Raw genomic sequence first — 12,975 nt, forward strand, 5'->3', positions numbered from 1 at the left:
AGTACAGGTTTTTGAAGTATGGCATGATGATTCTTTGGAGTTCTTCATTGTCTTTTGTTATGTCTGCCTTTTCATTTCTGATTTTGTTAATTTGGATGTTCTCTCTCTGTTTTTTGGTTAATTTGTATAAGGGCTTATTTAGCTTGTTGATTTTCTCAAAGAACCAACTCTTTGTTTCATTGATTCTTTGTATTGTTATTTTTATTTCTTTTTTTTTTTTTAGTTCATCATGCTGTTTAATCTAGCACATTGCCTAGAAAGGCTTGTACAAATACTCCTCCAGCCTGTCTCCTAGAGACCATTTCACCCACTGCTCTGTTTGGCCGCTAGCCTCTCGTCCCTCTCTTCAGCAATGGTGAGGCGGATTCCTTTTCCTCGGGGAAGAGAAATCCATGGTTTGTTGCCCTTGTCAATAACAAAAATGTTGGAAAGCCGGGTGGCAAAGCTGTTGCCATTGGCATCTTTCACATGACCCACATCAAAAGAGCCGGTATGTCTTTCTCTGTTTGTGATCACACCAATTCTTCCCAAGTTAGCACCTCCAGTCACCATACACAGGTTACCGGTGTCAAACTTGATGAAGTCGGTTATTTTGCCTGTATCCAAATCAATCTGAATGGTGTCATTCACCTTGATGAGGGGATCAGGGTAGTGAATAGTGAGAGCATCATGGGTCACCAGATGTGGGATTCTTTTTGTTCCCACAAAGATCTTTCTCACTTTGCATAACTTGTACTTGGCCTCCTCAGGTGTTATACAATGAACAGCAAATTGACCCTTGGTGTCATAGGTCAGACGGAAGTTCTCTCCAGTCTTGTCAATGGTGATGACATTCATAAACCCAGCAGGGTAGGTTATATCAGTCCTGACTTTGCCATCAGTCTTAATGAAGCGCTGCATGCAAATCTTTTTCACTTCATCTCCAGTCAGGGCATACTTAAGTCTGTTGCTTAGAAAAATGATCAGAGGCAGACATTCCCTCAACTTGTGAGAGCCAGTGGATGGACGAGGAGCAAACATGTCGGTCAATTTATCCAGCATCCAATGTTTTGGAGCTGCTACATGCTTCAGATGTTTCTTGGGACCAAAAGCCATGGCTGCGCTGGGAACGGAAAGAGTGTTATCTTTATTTCTATTGTATTGATTTTAGCCCCCAATTTGATTATTGCCTGGCATCTATTCCTTTCACATGATAATAGGCACCTCAACAATTTTTTGAGTGTCTTTAGGGCAAAATAATATTGAGATGTTGAAGTATCTAGAACGCTGGGTGACAGGGAAAGGCTCTCCAGGGGCAAGATCATGCCACTTGCTTGTACTTTAACAGCGACAAAGCCCTTTTCATTCTGCATGATTCTCTGCCATACCCTTTGTGCTCCAAGGAAAGACAGAAAAGTTTCAGTCCTGATTCCTAATTTCTCTCTCTCTCTCTCTCTCTCTCTCTCTCTCTCTCTCTCTCTCTCTCTCTCTCTCTCACACACACACACACACACACACACACACACACACACATTTTGTTTTCTGACAGGAATTCAGGACCAAGGTGTTTAAAAGTTCCTTAAGACCCTTGTGGAGGTGCTGTCAAGTGTCTAGGGTTGAACTGGAAATCACCTCTCCTCTGGGATAGAGCACCAGGAAATCATGAACATTTAAATGAGGGAGAATATCTCATCACAGTTACAGCAGAGTCTCACTTCTCACGGTGATGCACACCATCGTGCTACCATCCAGCACTGAGGTGAGTGACCAGAGCTAGACATTAGAAAGCACTCCTCGGAGACGCCATGCTCATCTTCTTGAAATCACCTTACTTTCTTCACTAGTGCCCCTCTTTATCTTAGTTGTACTTAATATCTACATTAAGAGTTATTTCAACCACACTGCTGAAAGAAGGAAGATGGGAGGGGAGGAAGGAAGTAGGAAAGAAAAGAAGGAAGGAGGGAAGAAAAGAAGGAGAAAAGGAGGGTTGACGAACAGATACAGTAATAGATAGAATCAAAGTTGATTAAAAAACCAGACATGGTAGGGGAAAGGGACTCTGGTATTGGTTTTGAAAGTGGGAACTTGAAAAGGCTTTTGGATAAAATTGGAGCTATTTTCAACTCAAAGAAAAGTAGATGGTCTCGAATTCTCCCTAGGATGTGTAAACCCTTTTCTTCCAAAAGCTGTTACCAAGTTTCTCTTATCATTGATATCACCTCCTTCCATGCTTCTATCTATACTTAGTCAGCCTCTGTCTCTGTCTCTGCCTCCATGTCCATCTCCCTCACCCATTCTCTATCTTTTTCTGAATGTCTCCTCCAAGTTTTCAGTTTTTTTGTTTTGTTTTGGTTTGATTTGGGTTCTGGTTTTTCATGATAAGGTTTTCTTTCTTTCTTTTTTATGTTTGTAGCTGTGAGCTTATTTTAATTTTTTATTAAAAAATATTTTATTCATTTGAAATACTGAGAGGCCTCCCTCTCTTCCCTCCTCCTGCCCCCTCAGTCCTCACCCCCAACCAATACCCAAGTCCTTCCTTGGACAAGGTCAAAAGCAAGAGAGTTTTGTAGCTTGATCTGCTTAAGGGGCCCACTGGCAGTAGGAAAGGATCCATCCCTGGTGCATGAGCTGCCTTTTTGGAGCACATTAACTGTGTTGGGACTCTTTGGACAGCCGTGATGTTGTGGTGGGGGGTTGGCGGTGGGGAGGGAGTGTTGGATCTGTCACAACTAAAGATAGCATTTCTTTGTGTAGCCCTGGCTGTCCTAGAACTGTCTTTGTAGACCAGGTTGTCCTCAAAACTGTCATTATTATATGGCATAATTTACACTGAAAGCATAATCTTTTTAATTTAGCTTAGATTTTTATTATCATATATAGTATCAGCTTTCATTATGACATTTTCAAACAAGTTTATTTTTGATTCTCCTCTTCTCTTCTGCTCCTCCAATATCCTCTGAACCCTCTACATATTCCTTAGAATCCTTTTCACTTTAATGACACAATTGCCCTGTTTCCCCTCCTCTTCATTCTCCAATATTTCCCTTTTCCTCATCTTTTGATCTCCTTTCTGGTTGCATAGCACATAACCACTTTTCTATGTAGTTCCAGAAAATTTCATGATTTCATTTTCCTTTACAGATGAACAAAATTCTAGAGATTATAGATACCACAGTTCTAGTATCTGCAGATGAACATCTATGATGGACATCATTTCCTTACTATTGTGAGTACTGTAGCAGCTTATGTGGATGTGCAAGCATCTCTGTGGTAGGACATAGAGACCTTTGGGTGTATGCCCAGAAATTACATACCTGTGTTATACTGTAGTCCTATTTTAATTTTATTGAAAAATCTTTGTATTTATCTCTATACTGAACGCAGTACTTTACCCTCCTACAAATATAGAGTGAGGATTCCTTTTCCACATCATCAGCATTAGTTGTTGTCTCTTCTCGTGTTAATCTTTTGAGGGGTACAATGGAGTCTCTAAGTATTTGTAGTTTGCATTTCTCTGGTAGCCAAGTGTGTTGAACCCGTTTTTTCTCTTTAAAAAATTATTCATTTTACATACCAACCACAGATCCTGCTCTCATCCCTCCTTCTGCTGCCCTCATCCTCACTTCCTCATCTACCTACCACATGCACTTCTCCAAAAAGATAAGACCTCCTATTCTGTCTCAACTGAATGTGCCAGGCTTTGCTGAATATTTTCAAAAAGCATTTACTTGGTAAATGTGTGGTTTTTCTTTAAAGAAATTCTTGTCCATTTCATTAACCTGTTTGTTGACTAGAAAGTTTGTGGAGTGACTGTTTAATCTTTATTTTCCCTTATACATTCTATGTTTTAAGCCACTGAGTGAAATACAAAAGTCAATGATTTTATTCCATTCTGTAGGTTATATCTCCACTCAGCTGGTAGTAACCTTTAATGTGCAGAAAGCATTTAAATTCCTGCAATTCCATGCATTTATTCTTGGTGCATTTCCTGCACTCATTAGCCTTGTTGCCTCTACCTATATCTTATATTACTAATATTTTTTCTCTGAGAGGTTTAGTATTTCAGCTTTTGAGTAATTTATCACTATTTTTTTTTGCAGGGTGAGGGGATATAGACATAGGCCCATTCTTTTACAGGTGGATATCAATTTACACATACTCATGCTGGGTCAGCATGTCTGACAACTGAGTCACACCAAACATTCAAGAAAGAAGTGACTGTGTCTTTCTGAGATTCTTCATGAGAACAGCTGAGACTTAGCAGGGCAATGGTAGGGAATACCAGATCTCTCATTTATCACTCTTGCTCAATATTAGTCATTCCCTGTGTGGCTTTGTATCTGCTCATGTCCCCAGATCCTTGAACAGCATTTGCCATTAAGAACAACAAAAGTTGATGACACAACATGTTGGACATGCAGTAACACTCTGAATGGATCTTGGTAGTTATTTTCTAATTTTGTAGAAGAATAACAATACTAAATTTATAGCTTCTACATTTTACTTACCTATGCATTCTACACTAAGTTTCTTTTCCTCCATATGCTCAGCAGCTTTATCTCCTACATTTATTTATGTTTACCTCTTTTAATTATACCTGTTTATCCAGTATGTGATGATCTTTCATTGAAACATCGACGTGTATCCCCTCATTGTGTTACCTTAATTACTGGTGATGATGAGCCTCATTTTGAAACAAGCTGGACATTTCTGAAATGATTTTAGGAATTTTAACAAAGTCTGGAACCCATTTTTGTTTCTTTTATATTTTAGTCTATTTCAAGTTTAGTTTAAAATATTCATTTTATGGTAGAGTGAGTAGTCATTGATTAAGAGTACATACTACTGTTAACTTGAATGTGAGTTCAGTTCCTAGCTCCTACCAGTGGCTCAAAACTGTCTACAAATCCAGCTGTAGAAGATGCCAAGTCTCTGGCCTCTGTTGTCAGTCACACTCATTTGGGGGCTCCCAAGCACACATATAATTAAAAACAAGACAAATCTTAAAATGAAATATTCTTTAAATATTATGAATATTTAGTCAATCATTGTAAGTATGATTTTCAATTTTTTCTGTTGTTTCTCTGGGTGAAATTTGAAATCTGTTTCATGTGAGTTTCAGGAATAATAGCACGTTTTAAAAATTTGTTCTTTGAAATTAACCCCAAATCATTGTGTTTAGTCAACAACAATGAATACATTAATATTCTAATTAATTCATTTACTTTAGATTTTTAAGAATGGGTTTCTCTGTGTGTGGAGTTCACTCTTGGAACTGCCTCTATAGACTGGATTAGCTGCAAATTTATAGATCTGTCTGCCTCTGTCTCTTGAGTCCTAAAATTAAAGGTGCTACCATCATGTCCAGGGAAAACATACATCTTTAGTAAACATATCTAATATTTCCCCTTACAGTAACAGTGAAAATCTCCTTTTATAAAGAAAATACTTTTTAACATTCTTTTTCAATGAGATAGCTATGTAAATCCAATAAAGTGGCGAATGTTGTATTTAAGCTAGTTTCATGAAATAACGTACACTCATAATGTATTTCTAGAGTCTGTTGACTGGGATACAATTATTTACCTTTTTCATAGGAATGAAAATGGCTCCTGCAAACTTGGCAATGGGAATTTTCCTCTTCTCTCAGATTACAGTGGGCATGCTTGGCAATTCCTCAATACTATTTTACTATGTCATTTTGATATTCACTGGAAAGCATTTAATGCCCAAAGACCTGATCCTAGAGCACTTGACTTTTGCCAACTGCTTGTCTCTCATCACAAAAGGCATTCCACAGACAATGGCACACTTTGGATTCAAGGATTTCCTGGATGACATTAGATATAAATTGATAATGTATGTTTATCAAGTAATGAGAGGGATGTCCCTGTATGTATGCCATGTGCCTACTGAGTAGCTTCCAAGCAATCACAATCAGCCCCAGCAACTCTGGGTGGCACAAGTTTAAACACAGAGCCACCAAGTACATTGGTCCCTCCTGCTCTCTCAGCTGGCTTGCACACATGCTGTTAAACATCTTGACTCTAGCAAGAGTATTAGGCCCCATTTACAGGAAAAACATGACTAACTTGGTGAGTAATGGATACTGCTCATGGTTTGTTTCCGGCAGTGTGGCAGTTGCACTGTATATGTTCTTACTGTGCTTCTCTGATGGCCTGTGTCTGGGTCTCATGGCCTGCTCAAGTGTCTCCATGGTGAGTCTCCTCTACCGACATAAGAGACAAGTCAAGCATATCCACAGTGCTCACCACTTTCTGAAAGTCTCACCTGAGGACAGAGCCACCCAAACTATCCTCATCCTGGTGTGCACATTTGCCATCTCTTACTCGGTATCATCCATTTGGCTTGTCTTTAGGACCTCCTCCAAAGGTCCAATGGATGGGTAGAAAGTGTATTTCTATTTCTAGAAATTTGCTTTCCCATAGTTTGCCCCTTTGTTCTCATCAGCAATATCAAGTCTATTTCTAGCCTGTTTTTTCCCTGCTGTGGTAAGAGTTAGCTCCCTCCAAGTCTTTCATGAGCCCTGTTTGTTTGTCTTTTCATATATATTGGCATTTTTTTTTTATCTTTTGTGTAATGCTAAGACTTCAATTTGAAGATATTGAGCATCATGTACCTGTTTCCTATGTCAGATGGTCTGATCAATAGTCATTTAATTAAGGCATTTTTTTACAGAATTTTCTATTCAATAATGAGAATTGTTCATACACATGAAATCATCATATTATACAAATTACTAGGTGACAATTGGCAAAGTATAGGTCAACATGAAAAAATATGTATGGGAGTCCTGATCTTATCTGAAGTATCAGGAACAGATTTTCAGTTCTGATGGGTGTGGCTGAGGTGTTTTTATTTTGCATGCATTCGTATTTCCTACATATATGTCTATGTACCAACACAAACCTGCAGAGTTCAGAAGAGGGTGTTCAACCATTAAGGACTGGAGTTACAGGGGATTTTGAGCCACCATTGAGTGCTGGACATAGAGCCTGTGTCCTCTGGAAGAGCAACCAGTGCTCTTAAGCACCAAGCCATCTCTCCAGCCCTGAGAAGTTTCATTACATTTTTTTTTTATTTTGTGTAGCTGTGTGTGCCTCAGCACATGTATGTTACCATGTGAATCCTGCTGCCCACAGAGGCAAGAGAGCATGCTGGATAATCTGGAAGTTGAATTACAGGTAGTAGGTGTCACTCAATGTGATTGGTGGAAACTAAACTCAGTTCCTCTAGAAGTTCTCTAAATGCTCTTTAACCACTGAACCAGCTCTCCAGCTCCATACTGTTTTTTTTCTTCTCATATGCCGAAACTATAATCCTTCAAGTATCATCATCACTAGCCTGAAAGTGTTGTAGAAAAATGGAGCGAACAGAATTCACCTTAAGAAAATTAGCCTCAGAAATGCAAATATTACATTTTCTTTCATGTGAAGTCAAGGTACAAAAAGGAGTCAGAGTGAAATATGAACTACTGAGAAGAGGAAAAGAACCAGAGAGCAGGAAACGGGGACACAGTCGAGACAGTGAAGAATGAATAGGACACAAACAACTAATGCACATGTGTGAAAATATCATGATGCAATCTATTACTCTGTACAATTAAGACATGCTTTAAAATAAAAAAAATAATTAAAGCCTGTCTCCACCACCCTGTGTCACATTTGGTTCATTTTATTCACATGACTATCTCCATGATCCTAGCTGCTCCATGCCATGTTCTATACATCCATTTTCTAGAAGGTTCATGAAAATGTTTTATTTGTGTATAATTCTATTTGTTACTCAAACTCATTTCTTCATGAAAATGTTCCTCTAACCTCCAGCTTTTCCCTGTGGAGTAAAATTAATAATATACTTTATTTATACTAATTTTCCTTGGAGAAAATTTCTCTTTTTCTGCAAAGAAAATATGGGTATAGCCTGGGTCTTCTGGTCCCTAGAGAATGTACAATCACCCATGTCCTTCTCACTGGGGGATAAAAGCTTCATCTTCTCATGGCGTGGGGGCACTACATGTTAACACATGGAAAAAATAAAAAATAAATAAAAATAAAAAAAAACAAAACAAAACAAGCCAGGCGGTGTTGGTGCATGCCTTTAATTCCAGCACTCAGGAGGAAGAGGCAGGCAGTTCTTTGTGAGTTCAAGGCCAGCCTGGTCTACAGAGAGAGATCCAGGAAAGGCACAAAGCTACATAGAGAAACCCTGTTTCGAAAAAACCAAAAACCAAAAACCAAATATCAAATACCAAAAACAAAACAAAACAAAACAACAACAACAACAAATACGTGGACATGGGACAGAGACTTTCAATCCTGAGTTTAACACTATTGTTAACAGGCATTGACATATTATTTCTAAATAACAGTGACACCACCAAACCATGAGTGCCCTCCTTGAGTCTGTTTAGACAGTCTGTTTCTACACGTTTAAGTTTCTTTCATTCAGATAGCTTATCTTTAGTTTTTCTTCCATTTGCCCATTTCAAGAAACAGGACAATTTTCCTTAGTTGTGTTTGTATGAAACTGAGCATTTTTAAATCTTCTCTGATTTAATTCTTAATCTATTTTCTAATGCATTATCTGTGAGCTTTCTCTGCATCTTACAGACATTACCATTTGATCTTCCAACCCCAAAACATCTGAAAATTTTATTCTCATTTTGTTGTTTCTTCTAGTAAGTAGCTTGTCTTATTACTGCATCTTATTTCTGTAAAACACAATTTGGATGTGAACATGCTCTAAAGAAGGAAGGTTACTAAATGCTACAGTTAGTCTTGGCTTAGATATTTCAGGAGAGTGCTTTTTTTCTGCTACCACAAGGAGGAAACTTTTTGATTATTGAGAAAATGTGAAAGGTGTTAAGAGATGAGACCATGTTGCTACACAGATAGAAATATATGGGTTTCCATAATTCAACTGTGGTTACATGGCGCAATACTTTTTCTGGTAGGAAATTTGTCATAAGCTCTTTGTTTGGCATATGTTGTAAACTATGCTAGGTCTGGATCCTAAGGCACTGCATTTGCCAGGCAACCATTTTGCCTCTAGAATATCCACTCTCCCAGGAAACAGTATTATCTTGCATTAGAATATGAGTAAAATTGGATGAGAAAACTTTTTACTAGGTTTACAATTTTTCTATGAGCTTGAAATTATCTCACATCATAACATTTTTTTAAAAAGACAATTAGCTAAAATAATAAAACTTCTCACTTCTCACTTTTGCTTCTTTGGAAGTGTTGAATTACCATTAGAAATTTAGAGGAAGGATTTTCAAAATATGGAATTGGAAAAACATGTTGCTTTCAAAAAGCACACACACACACACACACACACACACACAAAAATACACACACACCATATCCTACAAAGCAACAAAGACATAGCAACCTAGGAAACAAGGGAAAGCATTTGATGGATGTGTTATTTCTCCTTCTTGTAACTGTGACAAAATGCCAGACAAAGGCAAATCAAATAAGGAAAGTTTTATTCACAGCAGTCTGAAGGCAGAGTCCATTATGGTAAGAGAGTAGCAGTGAGGGAAGTTGGAGTTGTGGTGAGAGAGCTTAGGGTGTACGTCACTGTTGAGTTTGCATTCAGGCAGTAGTGATAGGAATGGGGTTCCATGGAAATCCCCCAAACAACCTAGGCTGTTACTGACACAAAGATTGTTTTCCTCAAAGTGGCTATGGGTCCCAGTGCTGAGGACAACACCCACACAAATCATTGAATATGGAGAAGGAGAACTGGTATCTACATGGAGCCTTCACTCCTACATTCTAGTCTCATTGGAGCAGGAAGGTACTCGGCAGAAAACCAACAGAGAAATGTAAATACCAACCCAGTCACAAAATCTTTGACCTGTAATCTTTCCTGCCTGCGAAATACTCTTGGGCAATTGTGGCACAAATTTGTGAGAGTAGCCAGCCAACACTTAATATGACATAAGTCACACTCCATGAGAAAGAGGACCATACCCAACAATGCTTGAGTAAGCAAGAACCAGAGACTAAGTGGCCAGAGAACTAGGGTAAAACTGTTTAAGAAAAAAATGTATCAATACAAATGATTCCTAATGATATTCTGCTATTCTCATAGAGATTTTAACACTCAAAAATTTCAGCATTATGGTTTTAGAGGACATTAGATTTCAGAATTTTTAATCACTGAATTTCATACCTTTTTTGGGATTATGACATTTAGGGTTCTGTCTTTGTGCTGAGGTCAAGAAGTTTTTTGAATTGAGACCACAGTCTTTCTGATGAAAACCTCAACATATTAATTTCACAGCATATAATTCAACCAAACAAATAGAGTGCTTTTAGAAAACCAGTCATGGTAGCTGTGGTAGTTTGAATGTAACTGGCCCACATAATAACATAAGGAGTGGCAGTATTAGGAGGTATGGCTTTGCTGGAGTGGGTATGGTCTGTTGAAGGAAGTGTGTAACTGTGGGCTCAGGCTTTGAGATTTCCTATGCTCAGGATCCTGTCCAGTGTGTCAGTTGACTTCCTATTACCTGCAAGATGTAGCACTCTCAGTTCCAGTACCCTGTCTGCATGCATGCCACCATGCTCTCTACAGTGATGATGATGGACAGAACCTCTGAAATTGTAAGTGAACCATCCCAATGAATGTTTTCTTTATAAGAGATGCCATAGTCATGTTGTCCCTTCACAGCAATGAAAACTCTAAGACACAATTTAGTACCAGTGACTGGGGTATTGTGATAAGCCTGACCATGTGTTTATTTGGAGTAATATGGACTTGGGGACTATGGACTAGAAAAGCAGTTGAACATTTTTAGTGCTGCTTGATGGGCCATACTTGTAGGAGTGTGGAAAAAAGTGGTACTGTCTGTTGCTTGATGGACTATGGGGTGTGGGGAGGGATATATCAAGAGGTTTCAGAGGAGAAGTATTTTATTATGTTACCCAATGTTCATTCTTGTGATATTTTGGTGGAGAAAGTGGCTGCCTTTTCACTTTATTCAAAGAATCTTCCTGAGGCTCAGTTGAAGAGTTTGGAATTAATTCTGTTGGCAGAAGAAATCTCAAAACAGCACAGTAGACTCTGCTAACTATAATTAAGATTTATAATGAAAAGGAACAAACTGAGCAGGGTAAAATACAAATGTAAATTTCAAGAAAAAAAAGAACAGCAAGAAGTGGAATGGAGCTAAATCCTGTGTCCAAGGAGATATATGCCTTGAGAATGGAATAAAGGTAATGGTGCCCTCTAGGCAAGATCTCACCCCAGATAAGTTTCCAACTTGGGAAAAGGAACTGAAGAAAAGCTTAGAGTCAAATGTGGTGGGGCACACCTTTATTTCCAGCACTGGGAAGGCAGAGGCTGGCAGATCATTGAATATGTGGTCAACCTGGTTTGAAGAACAAGTTTCAGGACAGCTAAGCCCAGGCATTGAAAGATAGAAAGCTGATTTAGATTTTTTTTAATGTGGGTGGGCAGGGGAATGTTCCAACCCAGTAAGAAGAAGAACTTGGCAGCGTCAACCATGGGCTTCTGTCTTTACAGTTAATGATAGAAGAAATAGAATATGTAATTAGCCTGAGCCAAAGGAAAGCTGCTGAGACCAAGCATGTGTCAGGGGTGTACCTGAACGGAGGCCTAGAAAGGCCATTTAGTGAAGGTTTGAAGTGAAAGCCCAAATTGCCTAGGAGAACCCAAGATATTAGAGATGCCAGAGTTGTGGGATACCCACAGAAAGAGCTTGTAAAAGGGAATGGAACCAGCCCAAAGGTAGGAAGTGTGTTGCAGTCAACAAAGCTGAACAAAGTTGGACATCTGAAGATCATTTCAACATGAGACATGAAGGTGCAGTTTGGAGTTTGCCCAGCTGGATTTTAGTCTTGCTTTGGTCCGTATTTCCTCACTATGCTGCTTTTCCTATGGTTGGAATGGTAATGTATATTCTGTGCCCTTATATTTTGAAAGTATGTGATTTGTTTTTTCTTTTGATTTTATAGAGGATTCCATTTAAGTGATTGTATGAATCTCAGAAGAGACTTTGAACTTTGGACTTTTAATCATTGCTGAGACTGTGACAGACTATGAGGACTTTTAAAGTCAGAATAAATGTATTTTGCATTTTGATATTATTATGATGCAATGGGGATGAGAGTGTGTAATGTGGTAGTTTGAATATAATTTTCCCCCATCATCTCATTGGGAGTGGTACTACTAGGAGGTGTTGCAAGGTTGGAGTAGGTGTGGCATTGTTGGAGGAAGTGTGACACTGTGGGTGAAGGTTTTGAGTTTTCCTATGCTCAGGATACTTACTGCCCAGTGGATCAGTCAACTTCCTGTTGCCTGCAAGATGCCTGCACTCTCAGATCCAGAACCACATCTGCCTGCTTGCCTCCATGCTCCCTGTCATGATGATAATAGACTGAACTTCTGAAACTGTAAATGAGCCACCTTAATTAAATATTTTCTCTGTAAGAGTTGCTGAGGTCATGGTGTCTCTTCACAGCATTAAAAATTCTAACTAGGACAGTGGCACACACCTTTAATCTGAGCACTCAGGGTACAGAGGCAGGTGAATCTCTGTGAGTATGAAGCCAGTGTGCTTACATAGCAAGTTCCAGGACAGCCAGGACTGTACAGAGAGACACTGCATTAATAAGACAAAATAAAACAAAATAGACCAACACAAAACAGGTTGTGTGAAGTAGTGAAACAGCTCTGAAACCCCAGAACTGGGGAGGTAGAAGCCATAGAATTAGAGTCCAAGGTCATTCTCAATTATTTAGTGAGTTTGTATGCAGACTGGCTTACAAGACATCTTTATGCAAAAACAAGCAAACACCAAAAAAATAGAAAAGGAAAGAAAAAGATGAAGGAATAAAAAAATCTATTCATTTTGACCACACAGTTTTATTTTCTCCCCAGACTAGAGTGTTCAAATCATGTCTATCAAACATTATGTTTTCCCGAAATGAAACAGTC

The 12,975-nt window shown here is 38.7% G+C and overlaps 1 protein-coding gene and 1 pseudogene across 1 annotated transcript; one reads left to right on the forward strand and one right to left on the reverse strand.

Moving 5' to 3' along the window:
- Positions 1–217: 217 nt before the first annotated feature.
- On the reverse strand, positions 218–1,095 carry LOC131902727 (small ribosomal subunit protein eS4, X isoform-like). Its single transcript, XM_059253722.1, has one exon. The coding sequence runs from the start codon at positions 1,093–1,095 to the stop codon at positions 304–306; it is 792 nt and encodes a 263-aa protein (XP_059109705.1). The 3' UTR covers positions 218–303.
- Positions 1,096–5,572: 4,477 nt separating this feature from the next.
- LOC131902728 (vomeronasal type-1 receptor 3-like) lies at positions 5,573–6,502 on the forward strand (annotated as a pseudogene).
- Positions 6,503–12,975: the final 6,473 nt, after the last annotated feature.

Source organism: Peromyscus eremicus, chromosome 1, assembly GCF_949786415.1.
Source record: "Peromyscus eremicus chromosome 1, PerEre_H2_v1, whole genome shotgun sequence".
In the NCBI taxonomy this organism is placed as follows: domain Eukaryota; kingdom Metazoa; phylum Chordata; class Mammalia; order Rodentia; family Cricetidae; genus Peromyscus; species Peromyscus eremicus.